This window comes from Genypterus blacodes, unplaced genomic scaffold, assembly GCF_046128005.1.
Source record: "Genypterus blacodes isolate CSIRO-AG114 ecotype Tasmania unplaced genomic scaffold, CSIRO-AGI_Gbla_v1 ptg000002l_1, whole genome shotgun sequence".
Lineage (NCBI taxonomy): Eukaryota > Metazoa > Chordata > Actinopteri > Ophidiiformes > Ophidiidae > Genypterus > Genypterus blacodes.
The window spans coordinates 1,318,950-1,342,552 of NW_027466816.1; the positions used below are offsets into that span (position 1 = coordinate 1,318,950).

The window sequence follows — 23,603 nt, forward strand, 5'->3', positions numbered from 1 at the left end:
ATTGCTGTTGTCCAATTGTATCGTTATCATATTGCCTTCATGGGCGTCTCAAGTGCTTTAGGTGTTAGTTAAAATGTTTTCACTCGGTCTGGTAGTCTCCTCTCCACTGAGCCACTGGAGATGTGATGGACTAATGGTTCCTGTGGGGTCCATGTAAATGCCAGCTTGTTTTATGGCTGAGACAGCCCCTGGGCGTCCTGCGGGGCGACTGGAAACCAATGCGATTCCTGCATCCATGAAATGAAAACTGGTGAAAAGAATCAGTTTAATGCTAAACAAGCGAGATTTGAACAGCTAGAATATTGAGGCCAATGCCCATAACACAACAATAACCAAATCCAGAAAAAGTGAAAATATCAAACATTTCTCTTCTCCGTTAACTCAATGCACAAAACTGAAATCCTTGCAGAAGCAACACAAACGCCGCACGTAGCTTTATAATCAGAGCAGACAGGATATATCAACATTCATGTAGTCCAGTGCGTCAAAAGCTGGCGAGGTGTAGCATCAAGTCCTCTTTTCAGACCCAGAAACCTTAAATTTCACATCCTAGATGCAGGCAAGGAACTGCAGGGGACAAAAGAGAAATCGTGGAAATTCTGGGACAATCAGACAACACAACAGCCAAGATACACTTCACATCTCACCGATACAAAAATATTAATCTGATGTTCACTCAGAGATCATAACTGGAGTTTGACTCTTCACACGGGGTGAAGCGTCTTCAAAACAGGTCATGCAAATTAAATCCACTAAATGTTTAGTTTCTGGTTTGAGAATGATGCTGCTATAATAGAACAACAGAGTATTAGAGCCACTGTTTAAAAAAACTTGAGAATTATGATGTTATGTTTTGAGGAAATAAGTTTGAGATGTTACAAGAATAACTTTCATATTTTGAGACATAAAAAGTCAAATTTCTACTTTTTTGCTTAAAATAATGCAACTTGTCTTATTTCTCAATCTTTTGAGAATGTTTCCCAACTCAACAGTTGCTCAGATACTGTGATCATAAACAATTATCCTGTTTTGTTTTTAATTAAAAAATCCAAATCAAACTTTCAGCATTTTGAGCTGATTTATTTGGTACAGAAATAATGTGACAAACACCTGTGTGTGCCGACACGAGGAGCTTTGTGTTAACACTTTAAAACCAGAAGAGACAAACCAATTAATTTACGCAACTTTACAAATTCAACTGACACAGCCTTTCAAGGACCCATAAAAATAAAGCACTGGTTATATTTTCAGACGCTCTGCATGAGTCTGTTGGATATCTGGAGAACTTTTGTGGGGGGGATTCTTCTGTGGACAACTGACAGCAAAATGGTGAGTGGGACTAATTCTGGGGCGGAGGGGGTGGAGGGGCAGGGGGCATCCCGAATGGTGGCATCCCTGGTACCCCCATCCCCATCATAGTGACAAAATTGGACGGGTCCATGGGTGGTGGGGGTGGTGGAGGGGCGTACATCATGCCCGTGGAGCCAGGGGGAGGCGGAGGGGGTGGAGGTGGGGCGCCAGGGGGCAATGGTGGCTGGACACCTGGGGGAGGCGGCACCATGGACGGGGTACCCATGGGTGGTGGAGGCTGGGCTGCAGAGGCTGCAGACTGCTGGGGCTGCTGCCATGGAGGCAGGGTGCCGGTGCCAGGGCTGGATGTCGTGGTGGTATCTGCAGAATGAGGGACAGGTTGTCACATGGCAATAAAGCGATATTATGCAAGAGTCATAGTTTGAGTAAAATCAAATTAAACTGACATTAACAGAATGCTCTGTACACACCTAAATCATTCACAGTTACAACTTCCTTATCACTTTTTCATTTATTTTTCTCATCAGTTACGGTAACAAGTATTCAAATGGGAAAACTACTTTGCGTGCAGGTCACTCACTGTCCAGTGACACAGAACACATTGTGTAATCTTACTCTGTTGCCAAGGGAGCGGTGTGCTGGTTGCCATGCTGCTGGTTGGTGGGGGAGGCGGAGCCTGCTGTTGCCATGGCGGAAGGGGTCCAGAAGGGGGAGGAGGTGGCTGACTGCTGGGGGGAGGGGGAGGAGGTGGCATCATGCCCATGGGAGGTGGCAGCAGACCTAAAAAGAAGCAAAACAGTAAAACACAATACAACATTCCCGACTTCCAACTGGATCATTTACTTTTCCACAACCAAGTAAAAGTTGTTTCACCATTATGTTTTCACAACTGATATATGGCGTGTAAAAGTAAGAAGAATTTCAAGCGAGGTTTGTTTCTCAGTCTCATTTCTACTTTGGCCATGATGGAATTTTTAATATCTGCACCCAGCAGAAAAGTTTTATTACACAACGCAGCTCTGGAAATGTCACAGTAATGAGGGGTGATTGCATTGTGCTTAAAGTATTTGTTATTTTAATTCTGTTGACAGCCTGTAGAATCCCAATTCTGCTGAATCACATAAATGAAATCAGTTGTAGTTGTCAGCTGTTACCCATGGGGTGTCCGTGAGGTCCTGGTCCCTGGCCCATGGGAGGGGGAGGGGGCTGCATCCAGGGTGGTGGCAGGCCATTGGGGTTGGGTGGCATAGGGGGGCCTCCCATGTTGGGCATGGGTGGGGGGTAGTTGTGGGGTCCACCATGGCCGCCGGGTCCTCCGTGCATGCCATGGTAGTTCCTGTTATCGGCAGGGCCGGAGTTCATCCACGGAGGCCGACTCTGTTACACAGAAGTACAGTCAGAATGTACTTGAAAGTAGTAACCGAGACAAATCCACTCAAAAAGGATTAAAGAAAGAACATGAGCACTAACCTGTTGTGGCTGGTTGTTGCTGGGTCCTGAGGACCGAGGTCCTCCCCCTTGGTTGCTGGAGTGTCCTCCCCCAGATGTGGGAACAGGAGCCTCACCCAGCTCAGCCATGAGGGACAGATACTCCTTGTCCATCCGAGCCTTGTCCTGTGCCGACTGAGGAGGTTCCCCACCAGTCGCTCTGTGGGCAGCAAACGTGCTACAGAAAACAAAGAGGCAGAGCTTTGAACGTCTTGAAGGCTCATTTGTGCTTAACATTTCTTACCATGTAGGCCAGATGGAAAATGACACATTACCACCAGTTTTTGGAAAGTTTGGGCATTTTGGTTTGAGCAGGCACCCGTACTTTACAATTGGCTAGAGATCCATGACAACATACCGAGGTTTCAGGGTCAGCGGTAAGAACTTAGGAGGCACTGTGAACATATTTGTATCACGCTGAACTTCATCAATGTAGGAAATAACCAATCTGCAACGTCCTGAAATCACCCCCAAATCTAACAAGTTAACTTGAAGGAGCTTTTAGAGGCTTGTTCACCTGGTGTACTTGCAGTCAGAGGAGATGTGTCCTGCTCCACCACATTTGGTACAGAGGGTGGTGTTGGTGATGCTACGTGGCTCAGAGTTCTGCCACGGCCGAAGGATCCTACAAAGGCAAGATGAAAAGGCTGAACACACACAAATCGGTCACAGGAATTAATCACACCAGACAGCACAGACTGAACACTGACCTGTTGTCATCCTCCCTCAGAGTGCCATTGAGCCTTGCGAGCTCTCTGAGCTGCATTTTGCGCAGATCATTCTGATCCTCAGGTGTCTCGATGCCTTGCTTGAGAATGTTGCGGATCTGTGGAAATATTCCTCACACTCAGCACCTTTGCAAGCACCTAGAACTTTGATTGTACTGCAATGAAGGCAATAAATAATAAAAACACTTAAATGTTGCGGAACCATCTCAATGAGACTGAGATGGAGCTGATTCAGCTATGTGATCTGTTCAAACCCTACTATAGATCCAAACCATACAAATCTGAACACATGACTGGCTGCTGAAATTTACCAAGAATCAGTCAACGCTGATGTTTGTGTGATATCAGTGACATAAGATACATCAAAGCCAGTTTGCTTATGAGGATGCAATGACGTGAACAAACCTGCTCCACGGCTTTCTTCACATTCTCCATTGTGTTGGCAGTAACCAGGGCATGCAGGGGCTCATCTTCCCCGGGGAGCATCTGCCCGTCTTTTCGTCCGACCTTCCCCTCCTTCACAGAACCTTTACCACGGATCATGATTTTGGCGCAGCACTCTTTCTCAATGTTCTTCAGGGTGTTACCACTGGTCAAAAACAGACGGACCCTCAATGAGAAGACTGAACTTGCTGCTTACTATGGGCTGAAAAAACAAGATGTTGGCAAACTTACCGTGGTCCAATCAGCAGACCAACAAAGTTGATCTCAGGGTACTCGTCCTGGGGGATCATAACTTTGTCGTTGACCCTTGTAGCTGGAGGCCTGAAAGCAACAGTCAGTGATATAACAAACTTGGTCGTGGCTTAGTGAAACAAGTTTGTCTATTCTGTTCATTAACCTGTGAAACCTAAACACAGAAAATCTGTAAACAGTTCGTACTTATAGTCGGCAGGAGGTTTGAAGTCAGGGTTGAGTCCCACCATCTCAGTGATGAGGGAGTGACGCTCCTCCTCGATCTTCTTCCGTGTGCGATACTCGCGAGTGTTCAGCCTCTTGCCCTCGCTGTTGTAGATGGGCTCTGGAGAGGGGGACCTGAAAGTCGTGGCAGAGAAAAGACAAGGAAGCTATCATCAATATCTTTTGGGGAGTTGAGTAGTGGCAACAACAACCATACAGGCTCCCTACAGCTACAGTAGCTAAGCATTGAGGACATTAGACTAAATAACTAACGGCCAAGAGAGAGGGAAACATGGCTCAGTGGTTATTTTGAGATTCTTCTTGACCAGAAGGCTGACTAAAAACAAACTCAGAAAAAAAATGATGAAGGAACTCTGCACTAACATTTCACATGGGTTACACAATTCAAGGTTAAAAAAAGGGGCAATCAAACCAACGTAGTGGCTGTTAAGCTACTAATACTGATTGGAGGGTAAACAAATAAAGTAAATAAATGGCCATATCTACACCTGCATACAGGATTGTTGGCCTACAAGACAGGAAAGTTGAAGGGAAGAAAAAGAAACCAAATGAAAATTCGCAATCCTAAGCAGAAACGCTGGATTTGAGCGTTGTCTGATGTTGGCGCAGTGGAAGAGGTCCATACCTCCCCTTGGATGCTGAAAACCTGCGGTGCTGCGTTAAGGAGGCACTGTGCTTGAAAAAGGGTTAGGCTGATGTGGGGTAATTTGGTTAGAGAAAAGGAATTAGGATTAGAACTCCACCCCTTCCTAAGATCTCCCAATGGAGAGCTGCATTTGTGTCCAAGTGAAAATTCCAGGAAGAAGAGTAACAAAAAAAGGCTCTTTTTTACGCTTCAAACTTCCCACGGTGACGACCTGAATCACCCCCAGTTTGTCTTTCACATTAGAGTGGGAGTGATTTATAAGAGTGCTGGAGTCAATCTTTGTTGCTGTGGAAATGTCCGATTATGACGACAAACTCTAAAGCAAGCGCAGAGGACAGGGGAGCTAGCTAGCAAAGATCAACTTCACCAACTCCCAAGAGGAATGCATTTCCTGCGGGAATAGATCCTTATGATCCTTACTATGTTACATAAGGGGACCGTTTTTCCATAACACGCAGAATTGGGATTGTTTTCTGGCAGAACCTAATATTTCATGTGGAAAACTGGAACAAATCCCCTCATGCCCCCCGTATCCCTGGGTGGGAAAGTATAAACATCAGGGAAAACAAATGAGCTGAAACAATTAATTTTTCAAGTCTCACGTAAAAGTTATCAGTGCCAAGGTTTGTACCGTCTGATGTGACCAATCAGTAGACCAGCCAATAACAGAAAATATTAGACAAGCTAACAATTGTGGATCAATTACTTTTTTTTTTATCTTTTAACATGACTGAGAAAAACTTAGAAGAACTACTTAACATAAAAAACTAAATTATTTGTGTGGAGTTAGGCGATTCACACAAACCTGTTTGAGGGTTCATGAGAAAAGTAATCCTTGTACGTCATATTCACACATCATTAACACCAGCAGTGAATCAAACCATCAAGCAGAAACACTAAAACGTCAATTTTCACTAAATTGACAAATAAAAAGGTGAAAGACAAATATCTGGTTTCACCCGAGACAAAGCTCAATGCAGGGTTAAGATAACCATATCTCCTCCACTTTCTATACCATTTCTTGTGCCTTTTCAGCATTTTGCCAAAGGGAACGCTACAATTTAGAGTGTTTGCAACTATGTTTAAGTGAAGCAGAAACGTATCAACTGAAAGAAAGTAAACAATAACGTGAAATTAGAGATTAGAATCTGGGCTGCAAGTAAGCACATGAAAATTTGGAGGTCAAGCTCTGTATGAATTTTATGTACAAGGACATCTGACGGAATGAGATGGATCGTGCGTAGTTGAGCTCATTTGCGTGTGACTGTCTTTCTTTCTCCCTCCTTCCTCTGTCTCTCTTCTACATTTAACGGACACGTAAATGTCTGCAGAAGTACTCATTCATTCCCATCTATTGACATTCAGCATGTTGATATTTAAACTGTGCAACAGTGAGGTGAAACAACGTCACTTATGCGACACTGACACATTAGAAATCAGCAGAAATTTGACATCTTGGAGAAAAACGAGAATGAAAGACGAATTATAGATTAAATTCATAAAATGTTTTAGAATTTCTATTTCACCTTTAAATACACTACTAGTCAAAAGTTTGAACACACCTTCTCATTCTCTTCTTAGTACCAACTTTTGACTGGTAGTGTATGTACAAACACTCACAACCCAAAGTTTCTTTTAGTACAAGAAATTGTATAAAAATGCAAAGGAGGATGAAATTTTATGTCATATGATGGATATCATAACGAAGTTTAAAAGTCCTGTCACTCATATTGTCATACCCATCTCATCTTACCATTAATATAGTAGTTATTGTACTATAAAGTGCATTATATCATGATGGATCTATGAGTCTGTATATCTATCAGTGTGGATCGTTTGTCTAAAACATTATCCATTATCTGTGTGTACAATCTGCAGCCAGAACACAACGCTAGCCTCCAGAAAGTGAAAAATGACCTTAAGACTATGTGTGCAATATAATACTAATGTGATCTGTGATTTAGGCTAACAACCACAAATACAAAGAATATCAATATTTGTCTTCCAAAAAGTCAAGAAGGTAGAGAAAATGTTACTGTTGGTGGGTTTAATCTTTTTCCGACCTGTCCTCAGGGTTAACAGGGATTCCCAGGTCTCCTGTACGCAGTTTACGAGTCAGGTCTTCGATCTGCAGTTGGACTGGAAGAATTCAGGTTAGGAAAGAAAAACAAGGATGGAGAGAAATGAGGTTACCATAACAACATCAGAGACATCGCCCTTCACATTAGAGCACTGTCTCATCAATTACTGAGGTAAAGACAAATGATGAGTCTGTTAAATTAAAAACATGAGATAAAGTCAACATCTCACCAGGAAATAACTAAAAATAACAGAATTACTACATAGCAGATTAATGAATAATGTTTTTCAGTTAATATGGCATCAGTTACAGAGCACTAAAAAAAGCAATATTCAGGCAATTTCACAAAATGTCATGATTTTAGTGGAAATTACAGCCAAACTCCTTCTCTGTGGTTGTTTCTCTGTCAGTTATCTCATCGTGTAGATGTTTGTGGTTCTGTTCCAGGTCTGTAGGTCTGTGAATGGACCCTTATGGAACCATGTTGTTATTTCTTCTATAGCGCAAAGGTAGAAGTTCGGCACATCACAATAAAAGTTTAATATGACTTATATAACTGTGTGATGCTATAATGACGCTTAAGCCCTCTAAAAACTATTTTCTACTCCTACAATTTGCCCTGCATGCAATATCTCCAAAACATTCTCTCAGCTACTTTGTGTTAACAAATATCTACACAATGATACAGCTTTGAGAGAAACAACCACAGTGACTGAACTCAGGCTTACCTTTCCACAAACTCCTGACATTGATTTAAAATCACCAGTGCATCCCTTTAAAACTTCCTAACCACCTAAATTAGAGTCAACAAGTACAATTTTTCAAACAAGATGAAACATGGCAACGTGTCAGTAAGTGACTTGACCACGATTCCTAAAAATGCCAGCCGGTTGGATAACCATTCAAAGTGGAAGTTTATTTCCAGACAGACAGGGCTTCGCCTGCTGCTTACAGAGCAGGGTGAGATGGGGGATTCTTACAAGGCTTTGGCATTTGAAGGACACACAGGGTCAAAATCAATAACAGCTCTATTTTTCATGATCGGAAAACAAAAACAGGTGATCACAGTCACTCCTCGCACGCCACAGACCGAACGCAGAGGGGCTGCATTTACATAAAAGCAATTCTGACATTCAGAAAGGAAATGGGGAGAAATCAATAAATCACTCATCTCATGCACAGTATGGATTTTGTAATGAAAATAGCCCCCAGCACAGATTCACTGGTCACTGAAATGATTAGTCTGGATTACTGAGATGAATACAGCCCCTGAGTGAACTGTGGTTCACTGTAATTTCATTTTCCCTGGGAATTTTTAAGGGAATCTACTGAATGAGCAAATTAAAAGATAAGTGAGGACGGAAATGAATGTTTACATACCAAGGAAGACCAACCACTAACAATGAGTGAACAACATCAATAACAGTCAGTTATTGACAAAGGGGCTCATCTGCTTCATACAGCCCTCTGAGGGGCCTGTGAAAGCAGCATGTTGGTGCTACACTGCTGCTGCTAGGCATTTACACTAAATGCAGTATGTTTTCTCTTTAAGCCAGGATCAGGATCAAGCCCACTTTGGTTTTGTTTCCATTTGTGTTTGCAGCGCTGTAAGGGCACATTTATACTCCACTCCCAGATGGTCCAGAATAAAATGCAGCACCAAAAAAGTTATTAACATAGGCCTGTTGTAAGTGTAGCATATGCCTGTTTTCCGTTATAGCAAATAGCTTTAAGTGTTGCTAAGCAGGTTACACTGAAGTAGAGTGACTGCTGAAGGCATGTCCGGCAGATCAAGCGTTCATTCGCAGCATCGGTTGTGCAAGTCACCCGGAAATAATGTTACACGCCTGCAACATTCCATATGTCAGAAACATTCAACATTAGTTTTAATATGTACTGTACATGCTGACTGAGGTGACTATGTTTTGGACCTCACATTGCCACCTAGTGAGCAAAGAATGAAATGATCCAGGCTGATCAGTATTCCAGGGATCGTGTGAGAAACACTATTTGCATATCCGTAATGGTTAGTCAAACAAAGGTGTTGACAGTGTTGAGTATACATGCGCCCTCAAGGATAGGACATAATTAAGTTTTTGGTGCGCCCTTGAAGCAGCATTGCTCACACTTACATCAATAGAAACAGAAGCGTACTTTAGCATGTTAGGACATTTTGAGTTCTTCCATGCAAGAAAACAGTAGTGATGATTTGTAAGGGCTCAGGCAAGACGGTGAGCAGTGACCTGCAGCTAAGGACAATAATCAGCAAGCAGTGGTGTTTAATAATGTATCTGCTAATCCTCTTGCTAATGGGTGCCCAACGGTATGCAAACCCCAAGACAACAGCACGGCAGTACCACTTTACCTTGCTAGAGAGAAATGACCTTTATTAGAACTTTGCATCAAAGTATAGTCATTGCTCTTCAGATCCGATTGCTACTTTCGACAAGTGAAGCAAAAAATAACGTAACAGTGTCCAATGAAAACTTGGATACTTAATTTTTAAAGTTAGAAAGGTCTGTCACAGAGAGCCTCAGAAAGCTCTTAACTGTTGGGATTCATCAAACATGAGGTGTAACATCATGCTGAAATGCACAAAATAGGAAACTAGAACAACACACATTGCTTTGAACATCGCTAACTTATAATATTGGTGTTTTAAATATGGTTAACACGACAAAAGTGAAAATCAATTTACCTATATAAGCTCTCTCCTGATCCCGGGTCAATCCAGGCGGAATGACAGTGGGCATGCCGGGTATGACTGTCTTCTGATCCGGCGTCTCACTGCTCCAGCGACTCTTCTTCCTTGATTTCTTCTGACCAAAATCTGCAGAGAAACAGCGGGATACAACAGGTTAGACGTCGGCTCATATGGCTCGCGTGTTGCGGTTGTTGTTCCGTCCTGTTTGCCGTTTCAAAAGCGGCACACTATAAGCAATACGCCAACTATCTTAAAAAAAGCAGTGATATCTAGGGACTCATGTCCCAGCTAAGGTTTTTGTTGTAGAAATCCGGAGAGACCCGTGTGGATCAACAGAACACGCATCTAAAAGTTAAGTTACACCCAAGCGTGGCCAGAAATACCAAATATTTTCCTACGACGTTTTCATGGATCTCTATCCTAAAGTAGCTTCCGGGTGCCTTTCACATCAGTCTGCCCATAACATGAAGCATCAGAGAATGTAGTGGATAGCCCCCAGAAATGTTCCCAAGAGGCTCAACTTTAACGGCGTTAATTTCATGTAAATCGGGATTTTGTTACTTGCTAATACAGAGTACAGTCATACACGTTGCGTTTTACTTAAACTGCGACAAGAGCGAAACTTTCAGGAAAATGCTATGCTACCTACTGCCTATTTCCCAGTACCGCGGTGCAAATGGTTGAACAACCAACCCTATATCGAATCGGAATAACCCAGAGAAGGCATTCAGTGGTAATTGTATTATCCATTTGACTGGAAATTGAGTGAGATGACATTCTCTCGAAAACAAAACAGCACATGGCGAAGGAAGCTAACTTAACACCGTGTGTGTGTAAGAATTCATACTCCCGAGCATTAAGCAATAAATAAATACCCTTTAGGCGAGTGAGTACCCAGCCTTTATTATATCTATTTAAAAACCCCTTTGCTGTTAATTTGCGGCCGCTGGTGGACCAAGTAGCACGCCACCATTTCGTAAATGCTGGGCCTTTTATCAGTATGAGCTACTTGGCTACGATTCTTTGTAGTGTCCGCCCGTGTGCTGGGTTATCTTACCTGGTTTGGCCAGTCCGGCACCTGGAGCTGGTTGTTGAACTTGGGTCGGGAAACCTGGGACCGCACTGAATTGGAGTGGTTGCGGAAAAGCTGGACTCGGCATCGCGGGTTGAAAGCCCTGCATCGCCGGGAAGGTTGCGGGCGGTCCCGGCGTTGGCATCAGCCCGTTCCCCGCAACAGGCCCGGAGTCAAATCCTCGTTTGGCGCCAATACTGGGGTGCAACTTACCCAGAGGAGTTGCATTTGCTCCAGTGGCCATTTCCAGGTGATAACCGGGGTTTGTCTTTATTAAAATCAGTTAATTACGGATGGTTATAGTTCAATAACGAGAAATCCAGTGAAATGGTGACAACGTTTGCTCTGCTATCTTCAAAATGGCGCCGGTCAGAAACTCACAAAGGATGAGCCGTTCTAGCATGAGGCTCTGCTATTGGCTGAGAGAGGCTCCTCCCCATAGATCGTCTACTATTGGTTGAAATTCGTCATCATCATCATTGGCAAATCTGATTCGCCCGTTTCTACAGTTATGAGCGTTTACGCATAAGCCATATTTATGAACGGTTAAACTTAAAGAAAACAACATTCATCGCCTCTATAGCTTTATACCATCACAGAACACTTTCAAAGTTAACGGCGATATCTGGGTAATAGCACATACAAAAACATTAATTTCTGTTCTTAAATAAAAAGTGACAAGTACTGAATATATAGTTTGGACACTAACAACAGAACCACAAAGACTTTTGCCAATCTGTATAATATTGTGACTATAAAATTAACGTTGCGTACTTTTGATTTGGTTTCTATTGTTTAGTGAAGCAGAGCAATGAACCAACCTTTATCTATGAACTGCTGTGTGATTGCTGTTATGGACACTGCTTTGCACATAATGCATTGAGTATAGAATGGAGAATCAAGCCTTTTACCAGAGAAAATCAAAAACAACAATGCAAAACATAAAGAATCAAGCCTAGTGTTGATCCTATGAGAAGGTGTGACTTTTTCCTCACTGGCCCAATTATTGAGTTGCTGTGCTTCTTGTATTTAGCCTCTATGGGTCAACCTTGGTTCATCTTAAGTGATGCAGAGCAGTGCTGGGTGTGGATTTATAGCCCTCAATCCCAGGGGCAGACTTGGTGGCTTCAGGCCAAAGGAAAACCCACTCTTTTTTAATGTGCCTTATAACAGTAGATATTGGTGATAGTAAGTGTAGTTTTCTGAAGGCGTCTTCACATTTAGATCAGTTGGAAAAAAACAAGTGTCGAGAATCTTGTTAGAGAGCTTAGATTTCGGTTTAATTTTCCAATGTAAGATTTTGATGATAAACAAATTCTGAAAGTTTTCACACCGATAACAGAACTACATATTTTCATGTAAAACCTCAAATGTTAACATGTTATTATTATACAGGTGCAGCTCAATAAATCTAATATCGTGGAAAAGTTTTATTTATATATTTATTTCAGTACTTCAATTCAAAAAGTGAAACTCTCATATAGTATAGATTCATTACACACAGAGACAACATTTCAAGCCTTTATTTGTTAACATTTTGATAGGTATGGCTTACAGCTCATGAAACCCCCAAATTCAGTATCTCAGAAAATTAGTATATAATAATTAATTTAAATAACCTTAAAGGTTTCTTGAACCTTTAAATTGTCTCTCAGCCTGGTTCAGTTGGCTACACAATCATGGGGAAGACTACTGACTTGACAGTTGTCATTGACACCCACCATCAGGAGGGTAAGCCGCAAAAGGTCATTGCTCAAGAAGCTGGCTGTTCAGAGTGCTGTTTCCAAGCATATCCATAGAAAGAAAAAAGAGTTGTAGGAAAAGGTGCACAAGCAACAGGGATAACCGTAGGCCCTATAGTCAAGCAAAACCCATTCAAGAATTTAGGGGAGCTTCACAAGGCTTGGACCGAGGCTGAAGTCAGTGCATCAAGAGCCACCGCGCTCAGACGTGTCCAGGACACGGGCTACAACTGTTGCCTCGTGTCAAGCCACTCCTGAACCAGAGACAACTTTAGAAGCGTCTTACCTGGGCTAAGGAGAAAAAGAACTGGACTGTTGCTCAGTGGTCCAACGTCCTTAAATTTTGCATTTCATTTGTAAATGAAGGTGTGACTCTCCAACTCAAAGAGTGGAGAGGCTCATAATCCAAATGGCTTGAAGTCTAGTGTGAAATTTCCACATTTAGTTATGATTTGGGTTGCCATGTCATCAGATGGTTTTGGTCCATTGTGTTTTCTCAAGTCCAAAGTCAACGCAGCCGTCTACCAGGAAATTTTAGCGCACTTTGTGCTTCCTTCTGCTGACAAGCTTTATGGAGATGCTGATTTAATTTGCCAGGCCCTGACCAAGTATTGAGTGCATACATGAATATACTTTCCAGAAGGCTGACATTTCTGAATTAAAAAACATATATTTTTACTGGTTCTATGTAATATTCTAATAATCTGAGATAGTGAATTTGGGGTTGTCATGAGCTGTGAGCCATACTTATCAAAATTAAAACAAATTAGTGCTTGAAATGTTTGTCTTTGTGTGTAATGAATCTAAAATATATGAGAGTTTCACTTTTTGGATTGAAATAAATAAACATTTCCACAATTTTCTAATTTATTGAGCTGCACCTGTATACTTTGCCATAGAGTTAAGGCAGTGGTCTCCAACCTTTTTGCCTCTTGAGAGCTACTTTGACAAAATGAAAGTCTTCAAGAGCTCATGTTTAACATTATTAGTAACATTTATCCACATGGCTGATTCTCCAACCAAACCAGCTGAATAAGCGTCTTATGTGTGAACATTTACAAAATGTCGATATCCAACACTCACATTTTGTATCAAAATGCACTTCAATTCAGCAACATAAGCATGTTTTTTGCTATTTACATTTTCAGTTTCAAGCTCACACTGATGAATTCACATCATATTAATCTCATAGAAAACAAAACAATATTATATTTTTAAATTATTAGTCACTTATTTAACTTATTTACCAATACTATACCTTTCATATTTCACATTTGTCTGTCCACATATCACTGTCACAATTTCCCTTCACATTCCCTGTAATTCAGGGAATTCCCTGTAGTTCTCATATCATCTGTACTTCACTTGCATTCAGTCTGAACTGATGTTAGTGAGATGACAGAGAGTGTGGTACTATTTTCATGAGGAAAAATAGTTTTGGAATGGTTTTTCCCTGTTTGGAAGAAAAAATAAAAACGGCTCTCGGACGGGAGCCGGCTTCCATCGTTCAGCAAAAAATTTTTGAACACAAAAATGTGTTCGCTGACGACACATCGCGCCCTGCCAGCAGCCGGGAAGTCCCGTGAAAAGTTGCTGTGGGCTTTGGTGAAGTGGCGCTCTACAGACGCGTTCGCACCGCTAATGGGACACGCACACACTTGTCTTTCACATTCGTTAATGTTCTTAATTCCTCATGAAAATTGTATATTTGTTGCTTTTTATCGGGGCTATTTTCGGGGCGGTCATCGTCAAATCCGGCGTGCGCTTGCCGGCCTAATGTTAGTGTGTCACGTAACCAAACATAACAGCAGCGTCATTTGTTGGACTGACAGCTGATTGGCTTATAACCGTTTTGTGACAAAAGGGGACGGGATGTCTGTGAATTTGATTGGATAGAAATTTAAACAGCTCTACCAAGTGACCTTGTATTGTGAAATGTCAGTCTCCAATGTTGACATTTATCAGGCAGTAATGAGGAGCTGCCAAATGACAGGAACCTACAGGCAGAGTCAGCACAGGTCACTTATGTCTGACACAAACAACAAACAACAAATGTCACATTCTTTAGACTTTAATCAGGAAGTTCACCCTAACTGTTAAAGATAGAAAGCAAAGGCAATTTCCATGATGAAATCATAAAAAAAAAAAAAAAAATCAAAAATGAGTGATTATACAACAGACTCGATTCCAACCAAGCAACAGAAAACAAAAACCTGCAGCTTTTCCCTTTCATCACATTTTGACCACGTTTGACATAAAAGCACACAGCTTATAAAATGTTTGTTCACTTGGTTTTCTGTGCAACAACATGATGTACTTACACTAACACAAATACGCTGCAACCTCTTGTAATAGAAAAACAGCACAAAGCCTAATTAAAAAGCTCACTAATACAAATAATTGATAAGATTTTATGTAATCAAATGGCTAATGTTTAAAACATGCACTAATATTTACTGGTTAATGAATCTAAGTTGTGTGTGTGCAGACGACTGGTGGACCGGGGCCTCAGTATGTATAACGTGGCCGCTCAGAATCCCGCGGATTGACAAAGGCGGTATTTTTTTGGTGGGGAGGGGCCGGAGAAAGGCGCGAGCGCTCATACGCGTATCCACCCGCTTCTGTAGGAACTCTCCGAATTGGACTCCGGTCACGTGTGTAGTATGAGGCGATTGGGGCCGGTGGAGGAGGAGGGGGAGGGCGCTCGTACGCGTCGATGCTAGAGGGCGGCACACGGTCCCTCATAGCTGTGTTGGATGGTGGCGGTGGAGCAGGCAATGGGACGGCGTGACGATCCTCAAAATAACTGCGTCCATATGCGTTGGCCCTGTACTTCTCGTAGTAGTCCACGACCCCGTACGGATCCCTGTCACCACAAGACGCCCGTCGCATCGGGTAGGCTGGTACCGCGCCATAGAGTGAGCTGTTGCTCCTGTATGCTGCCTCGCTGCCGTACATCCGAGCCATGCTATGTTCAGTCGGGGCCCCATAACCGGGGTGACCCCCGTATCTCATTGCATTTTCATAGCCGGCGCCTCTGCTGTACCCCGTCGCACTGCCGCTGGGACCGGAACCCCGGGAAAAACCATGAACAGGAGCATAGCCACCACCATAATCTGGATCGCCACCGAAGCCCGGATGATAACCACCGTTGCGACCACCACGCCCAGCATATCTCTGGGGACCGTATCCGTCAGCCTTTGGCTCTGAACCGTTTCTCTCGAAGCCATTTTGGTCTAGAGGGCATTCTTTGGACCAGTGGCCTTCCTGCCCGCAACGATAACAACCCGATCTGTCTCCCATTCCCGGCGCAGTACGCAGTCGGCTAGTCGAAAGCTTCACGCTCATCAGTTTGCCTTAAAAAGGAAAACACTTGATAAGGAATTATGCCTCCATTCAATCTGCACAACATTTCTTCTTCAGTAAAACCAAAACATAGGCACTAATGATGTCAAGTGATTGTCTGAGCCTATGAAACCATACTCAGTTATTAAAGCTGAAATCCGTACCTTTATGCTTTAACCGCTTGCAGCAGCAACAGAACTCAAATATTTTCTCTTGTGGCATAACTATAAAAAAATTCATGAAATTGTGATTTTCAATAGCAACTAAAAAAAGGTGTAACACCTCCTTGCAAAAGTGATGCTTCTACACAATAGTTTGATGCATTACTTTCAGTGTGCAAGCCACATTGGGCGTAGGGTAGGTGTGACCCTGAAAGACAATCAGTATGTCACATAACCAAAGACTGGTGCTCGCAACGTGTTTTTCAAAAATTCACAATCCAGACAAGCATTACGGATACCAGCTTTAAACTACAGAATGTTCAGGTTTACCTTCATCTTTCTCTTCTTACTTACCACCAGTGTTATCTGTAACTTACCTGTTAACTCACAGGGAGAGTTCAATGTTCTTAATAACATCTTACAGATTAAGAAAAAAATTTATTTAGAAACCCTCCCAACTTTGCCCAGCCCAAGAGTTCACCTTTAAAAGCTGAGTTGTCTAACTTATTGATGACCTCCATGGCATCCTCCATCCGCTCCATGTGAACAAAAGCATAGTTTTTTACTATGTCGCACTCCAGCACGGCGCCAAACTCTTCAAATTTTGCCCTCAGCTCCTGGTTGGTGCAGGCGATATTACCGACGTGCAGCTTGGTGGATCCTCTCGACTTGCCGCGGCTCAGCTCCACGTTCATGGGCTGGCCGTTCAGTTCGTAGTGGTGGAGGTTGCGGATGGCCTCCTCCGCCTCGGCTTTGTTGTCCATGTGCACAAAGCCGTAATTCTTGACAATGTCGCATTCTGCAATCTTGCCATATTGTGAGAAGAGAGAGCGAAGCTCATCTGTCGTAGTTTCTGCTGCCAAGTTCCCGATGAATATTTTCACCATTGTGGAGCCTCTAATTCACTGGGGGAAGAAACACATTTTGAGTAGAGAACCAACGAATAGGATTTCACATTCCTGAGTGGAGGACAGCTTTGACCAGATGACTTCAATGACGACAAGAAGCTTTTACATGCATGTTAAAACATACTTAGGTCATCACAGCTGCTTAAATTCAAGATTATATTCCAATTAAGCCAATAAATCCACATTTAAATAGATCTTAACAATAAATTGTAATTGACATGAGACAACAATTGAATCTAAGAAGTTTCTAATGTTAGGCACATGACTCTCTGCACCTCCATGTTCAGACCTATGTGGCTGCATGAATTTGTTCTGTTTACATTTTAGATGTGGGGTGGGACGGGACATTTGCATTGGTAGTATAACAAAGAGGCATTAGGAGCAGTAAACCTATGGCTTTAGGTCTGATAGTTCATTCAAAGCTGCAGGGGCCCCAGATCAAAGCTTCAGACCGCCCCTGGGCAAACATTTGTTTCTAAATATCTACGTTATTACACAAAAAACATCCGTATCAACTTAAAATTCTTTGAAGTCACCGTGTGGTTTTATAAATAAATAAATTACATTAATTAAGCAATATGCCTGATTCCAAAATGGAGCTCGGCTTGATATCGTCAATCATAGAAGCGGCTACATGCTAACTGGCTAGGCTAAGTTAGCGAACTAACAAGAGAAACGCTTGCTAAACTAACTAGTAAATACACACCAATACAGCCTGATAGTTTGAATATCATCTAAAAACATCACAAGGGACAGCGATCATTTAGATTGTGGTTAGGTTAAAGGCAGCGCTTATCCACGGGAGGTTTAACCACGATACACGGTGCCACGAACAGTTAGTAGCTCGGCCTGTTTGGCCCCATTTGTTTACAAACTTGGGCAAATATTTGACAAAGTCCGAATCAGAATACACGTTATTTAGCTCACGACTAAAATACGTTTGGTGTGTTTCAAAGTTCAGCCTCGGTCCTCGGGTATCCATACCTTTGATGCCGATGTGTGAACGCGGGCACTTAGAGAGTGAAATGGCGACTGGCACCTACAATGCAAGCTGCAGGCAAACGCGGAATGTTGCGGAAATACGGTACAGCAACGACTTCAGCACAATAAAGCATTTTAAACATGCATATGGTTCAAGATGTTCTACAATTGAAAAAGTGCCATGATCCTCAACTACTTATCGAAAAATCCGTTTTTATGACATCAAACAGCTTCAATATGACTATTAAAATTCATTATGAAACCGGCACCCAGTTTTTTTATTTTGAAAGTCGGATGTAGTCTACACCTGTGTTTTTACGACAAAAAGAAACACCGATGTGAAATAGTTTAATCAGCTATATGGGGTTTAGTTCGTCTTTACAATGACGCAAGTGTACATTAAAACACATGACTACTTGAAAATGAAATACAAACTGTAAATAGTCTCTTAATTGGAACACACCAAAGCAAATACATTGTGTATTTGCACTTAATAGTAGGTTTGCATGCAGATAATAGATCTGTGCCAAAACAACTATGGTGAGGGAGGCAGTAGCTCAGTGGGTAGAGCTTCCGCTTGGAAACCGGAGGGTCGCCGGTTCGAGCCCCTGCCGAGGTACCCCTGAGCAAGGCACCGAACCCCCAATTGCTCCCCCCTCTGCGAAGGGTGGTAATGTAATGTAAGTCGCTTTGGATAAAAGCGTCTGCCAAATGATCGTAATAATAATAATATGGTGACTCATGAATACATCCAAGTCTGCCTCTCTTCTCTTTCTCGAATAAGATTTAATTACTTCCTGGTTAAGTTTTTTATGCAATATCCCGCGCAGCAGTGAATCTGACAAAGAAGAAGCAGCAAAGAACTGGGAAATGACATCGTGTCCACAGAGTAATTTTGGTTTTATTTTTAAAAATGCAGAGACTGAACGTATGCCGGTACTACCACAGCGAGTATTAAAAATACAAACTTCAAATCCACCAAGAATCAAAACCAACGACACACAGACGAGCGCCGAGTTGTACATCACATTTCTCTAAGACTGCTGTGTGAAGACATTTCACATTCCATTTGTTGCAGTAAACACCCACCTCTTTCACATTTCCATGGACTAAAAAGTCTAATTATTTGTCCATACTACAAAGTCAAAAAAGTGAGTAAGACCTACATGTGGACCTACATAGTTTTCATAGGATCATAATGTTCAGAGTAGACAAGGTGTGAGGCGCAATCGCAGAGTGAGGATCGAGCAAAATCCCATTGCCGCAGAGAAAGAGGAGTGCCATGTCCTGTTTCATTTGCATTAGGTTTGCGGACAAACTTTGACTTTCTTGACTTAATCAAAGTATAAACAAAGTTTAAGGTGCAGGTAAACAGAGTGATCGTGGGAAGTAACTGCAGTCTTGATGTTATGTAGCCGTGCATGTCATCCGCCCACATCGTTTTGTCGCCAGGTGAGCAAAGTATTTCAACATTAGATCAGCACACACCAGAACCAGTGTTACTAAAATTGATCCATTTTATATTCTCATGTCGTTAGGTTTCACATTAAGAGGCTGGAATGTTTGTTTGGATGATCAATCTTCCTTAAATGAGATAGCAACTCAGATGGTGACACTGTATCCTATCTGCATGTATGAAAGACGTCTCTTCGTAGATCAGTTGTGTCCATTCGTGCGAAACACAGGGCCAAGAGTCTGCAGGTTAACTGCACATCTTGTATGTCTTTGCTTTATTTTAAGAGGAAACTCGAAGAGAAAAACCTGAAGAGTCGCAGACCTTTGCTGATGATGATTACTTCAATATTTTCTGGGATTAAACATCCATGTCCACAGAATAAGAAGAGGATAAGAGGAAGGTTATTGTCCAGCAAGCAACCCAGACAACTGCTCAAAACATTCAACACGGGTAAATGATGGTCAAACATATTTTGAAATTCACTTTATGGCAGCTGAAAACTTAACTGAAATAAATTTGATTCATGTGAGGAGAAAAATGGTAAAGAATGACACCTGGTTAAAAACTGAGCCGACGACCTGCAGAGCAGATAGAAAGATGTGTATCTACTGTAAATATCTAACAGTTTGATTTGCCAACCCTCCTTAATGGAAACTGTAAAACAAATTATGTGCATTTAGGTTGAGTCGATGACTGAAAGGTCGATTCATCTGCTGGCAACTTTGCGATAGCATCTCATACGCTTTGTTTTTTCTGGCAGATCACAGACTGATGGAATCGTGCGGCTTGCAGAAATGACGGCAAAGGAAAAGTCCTGTAGTTCACAAACAGACCTAGAAAGAGAGCAGAGCATTTGCGTTTGAGCAACGAGATTCAGCGCCACGATCACAGCACAGCTTTAAAGCATTCAGTGCATGTAATTGCATGTAATCTAGGTTACAGCGCATGTTCCAGGCCCCAATGGTGATTATTAACTCTTTACAGTTGTCACACTGACTCAGTGTCACAAATGTTAACCATCTTGCTCACCTTGGCAGCGTGGCTTTTTAGTAAGGTGCATAGCGCTGCGCGTATTGGTCCTTGGGCCGCGGAGTAGCATAGTAGGAGCTTCTGGAGGACACCGGCGACAGTCGTTTTCGCTCAAAGTTGTAACCGTCTGAGGTGACTGGTGCTCGTCCGATCGGGCTGCGGTCTCGTGCATAGTATGCGGCGACGGCCGATGAAGGTGGAGGCAGTGGCCGGGGGTCATATGGATCTATACTGGAAGTGGGCTTTGGGAGGGAGGAGGGAGGCGGGGGAGGGGGGGGATAGGTGACACGACGATCCTCGAAATAGCTCCCCCCATAGCTTGGGCGAGCCATGTACTTGTCATAACACTCATAAGGCGATGACTTGTCAGCATAAGAGCCGATGGCTCTGCCGGCGTAACGATCATCAGTGCCATAGCCGCTGAGCCTACGGAGGGGAGGCGGCATCCCACCAAGATAATTAGCTCGACTATATGGAGCGGACATGTAATCTGATGCCGGTGGTGCCTCCATTCCGTAGCTCCCCCTGCCATAATCTGGGGGACCGCGTGGACCACCCCGGCCACTGTGACCCCTTGTGCCTTCACCGTAGCCATTTTTCCGTTCAAGTGCACAGTCTTTTGACCAATGACCGTGTTTTCCACAGACATAGCAGCCAGTATGATCTCCCATTCCCGGAGCGGTGCGAAGCCGACTGGTGGACAGCTGTACGTTCATCAGCTTGCCTTGTGAGGAGAGAGAAGACACGGGTGAGACTGTGGTCTTGTGACACGAAAGCCTCTTACCGACTATTTAACACGGTAAAGCACTTTGTCATCACTGAGCCAGGCGAAATTGCCTGCAGAGCAGTCTATGCCAAGGGCCACTCACAAGTTACAATGGCAGCGACTTACAGAGGTGGCCAAATTTATGTTTGACTACTTTCCGTCCACTTGCTCAGTTAAGACATAAAGTTGATGAATTCTTTCTCCTAAATGCTGAAAAATGGTTATTTTTCTAAATTTCACCAGGACTTAACTGCAGCTGGCAGAATCCACATCTATAACCACAAGCAAGACTCTCATAAGAGTTCACCTTTGAAGGCTGTGTTATCCAAATTATTGATGGCTTCCATGGCGTCCTCCATCCGCTCCATATGAACAAAGGCATAGTCCTTCACGATGTCACACTCCACCACTGTGCCAAACTCTGCAAACTTGGCCCGTAGAACTTCACCGGTCACCCCGTCGCCGAGGTTGCCGACATGCAGCTTGGTGGTGGACTTCGGCCTACCTTTGCTCATCTCCACGTTCATGCACCAGCCGTTCAGCTCGTGGCGGTGGAGGTTGCGGATGGCTTCCTCTGCTTCCGACATCTTGTCCATGTGGACAAAGCCGTAGTTTTTGACCACATCGCACTCAGAGATCTCACCATATTTCCCAAAGAGCTCACGCAGCTCCTCCACTGTGGTGCTTGACGAAAGGTTACCGACAAAGATCTTCACCATGGTTGGATTGCACCTGGGTGTATGCTGCAAGATCAGAAAAAGGTTATTAGAAAGTGAAGCAGTCTTCCTTTAGATTGTTGAACTAGTGCTCTTAGATAAATACTCCCAACACAAATAAATAAGCATTACTGCAATAGCAACCTACAAGAAGTTGCAATGCAGCATTGATATTATAAACAGCAGCAGTAACACGAGCAGGACACATTGCATTGCAAACAGTGCTGCTGGGATTGAATGGCAAAATTCACAGCGCTGCTATCATGCTATTAATTTACGGCATTTCTGTGCACAAATTCTAGTTCTAGCTATCCACCTGGAATGGAAATTGACCTCATGCCACAATGTGCAGAATTTATAGTTTTCATAACAGCATTCCGAAGTCAAATAAACTTATAGAGCGACACAAAGAGTAGATGCAGAATCCAATTTCAATATTTCAGTTCTAGCTTTGAAATCCACTCTAAAGAGGTCTCAGGTTTCATAAAGTAAATACTGCATATATGGAGTATTTCACCACAGACACAATTAAAATACAGCACAGAAATTAATTTTTTTATACGGAAAGATGTGGACCGTCTTGACTGCAGCAGATGAAGACGAATTCTAAAACTCAACATTAAGATCGGCTCCTTTTAAATATCATACTGTCTGTCGTAAACAAATGAATAATAACTATCTAAATTAGATGAACAGCATTGGAAGTGTATTTTCTCGTCATCTACGACTTCACTGCCGCTCCAAAGCGTTTTCAACTTTTTGTGTCACTTTAAATGCCTCATAACATTCGTTCAGGTGTTAGATCAATAAGTACACATTAGCTTGTTGTCGTGAGCTAAGTGGCACAGGCCAACTAGATGGTTGGCATAACGTATACAACAACCCGTTAGCGTCGACGCAGGTTCATATCGCTTCAACTTTTAGAGTTGATAGGACTTCCATTGCTCACTAGTACTTTCACTTGATGTTTCTACGGTCGATTACATTGGAGTGCATCAGTGTTAGCCTTCTTGGCTAATGGCTAGCTAGCTCGAAGCTAACTCTGACCAGTGTATCAGATGATTCCAGACGTACAGACGCTCGCGCGGTTAAGATGAAGTCAGATAACTCACGCATAACGTTAGGGAGTAATAATGTAGTATGTTTTGTGTTCGCGCTTGCTCAAACCTACCTACGAAACGACGTAGGCCTCGATAGCAATGAATGAAGTGAGATGGCGCCGCTGCTTTACGCGTTACGATGCTGCCACTTCTTCTGTAGAGATCAGGAGTTTGAGGCCGCGGAACTCTTAACTGCGAAATTACGCCATCTAGTGATCAGGAGTATAAATGCGAATCATATTTCCACTACTATAATTGGAGAACTAGCGGTTGTGTGCGTGTGTTTTTGTTTGTCCGGAGCTGCAACAAGCACTGTTCCCTCAAATCTCCAAAGTTTTATTTTGTTTTGTTTGCAATAAACGAATTATAGAAGTGGGAGACATGAAGGGATGACATCAACATGAATGATGCCACAGCACATGTCATGTTACGGGAGGAGCTTATTAATA

General features: G+C 42.8%; 3 protein-coding genes across 4 annotated transcripts; all 3 read right to left on the reverse strand.

The window, feature by feature from the left end:
- Positions 1 to 251: 251 nt before the first annotated feature.
- sf1 (splicing factor 1) lies at positions 252 to 11,329 on the reverse strand. Its single transcript, XM_076149239.1, has 12 exons — positions 10,936 to 11,329; positions 9,873 to 10,004; positions 7,158 to 7,233; positions 4,410 to 4,562; positions 4,203 to 4,292; positions 3,933 to 4,116; positions 3,510 to 3,625; positions 3,317 to 3,424; positions 2,782 to 2,977; positions 2,466 to 2,688; positions 1,927 to 2,091; positions 252 to 1,671 (listed from the first exon to the last, which is right to left on the reverse strand). Exons 1-12 carry the CDS (start codon positions 11,192 to 11,194, stop codon positions 1,340 to 1,342), a joined length of 2,034 nt encoding a protein of 677 aa, XP_076005354.1. The 5' UTR covers positions 11,195 to 11,329; the 3' UTR covers positions 252 to 1,339.
- A 3,418-nt stretch (positions 11,330 to 14,747) lies between these two features.
- Positions 14,748 to 18,182, reverse strand: LOC142999693 (RNA-binding protein 4.1-like). Of its 2 annotated transcripts, XM_076149286.1 has the most exons (3): positions 18,091 to 18,182; positions 16,680 to 17,103; positions 14,748 to 16,048 (listed from the first exon to the last, which is right to left on the reverse strand). In XM_076149286.1, the coding sequence occupies exons 2-3, from the start codon at positions 17,083 to 17,085 to the stop codon at positions 15,201 to 15,203; spliced, it is 1,254 nt and encodes a 417-aa protein (XP_076005401.1). In that variant the 5' UTR covers positions 17,086 to 17,103; positions 18,091 to 18,182; the 3' UTR covers positions 14,748 to 15,200. The 2 variants fall into 2 exon arrangements, with proteins under 2 accessions (XP_076005401.1, XP_076005410.1); XM_076149295.1 differs by lacking the exon at positions 14,748 to 16,048 and having other exon boundaries at positions 16,396 to 17,103.
- Positions 18,183 to 19,720: 1,538 nt separating this feature from the next.
- LOC142999953 (RNA-binding protein 4.1-like) lies at positions 19,721 to 23,317 on the reverse strand. Its single transcript, XM_076149307.1, has 4 exons — positions 23,226 to 23,317; positions 21,646 to 22,081; positions 20,573 to 21,296; positions 19,721 to 20,376 (listed from the first exon to the last, which is right to left on the reverse strand). The coding sequence occupies exons 2-3, from the start codon at positions 22,055 to 22,057 to the stop codon at positions 20,590 to 20,592; spliced, it is 1,119 nt and encodes a 372-aa protein (XP_076005422.1). The 5' UTR covers positions 22,058 to 22,081; positions 23,226 to 23,317; the 3' UTR covers positions 19,721 to 20,376; positions 20,573 to 20,589.
- Between the last annotated feature and the right edge of the window lie 286 nt (positions 23,318 to 23,603).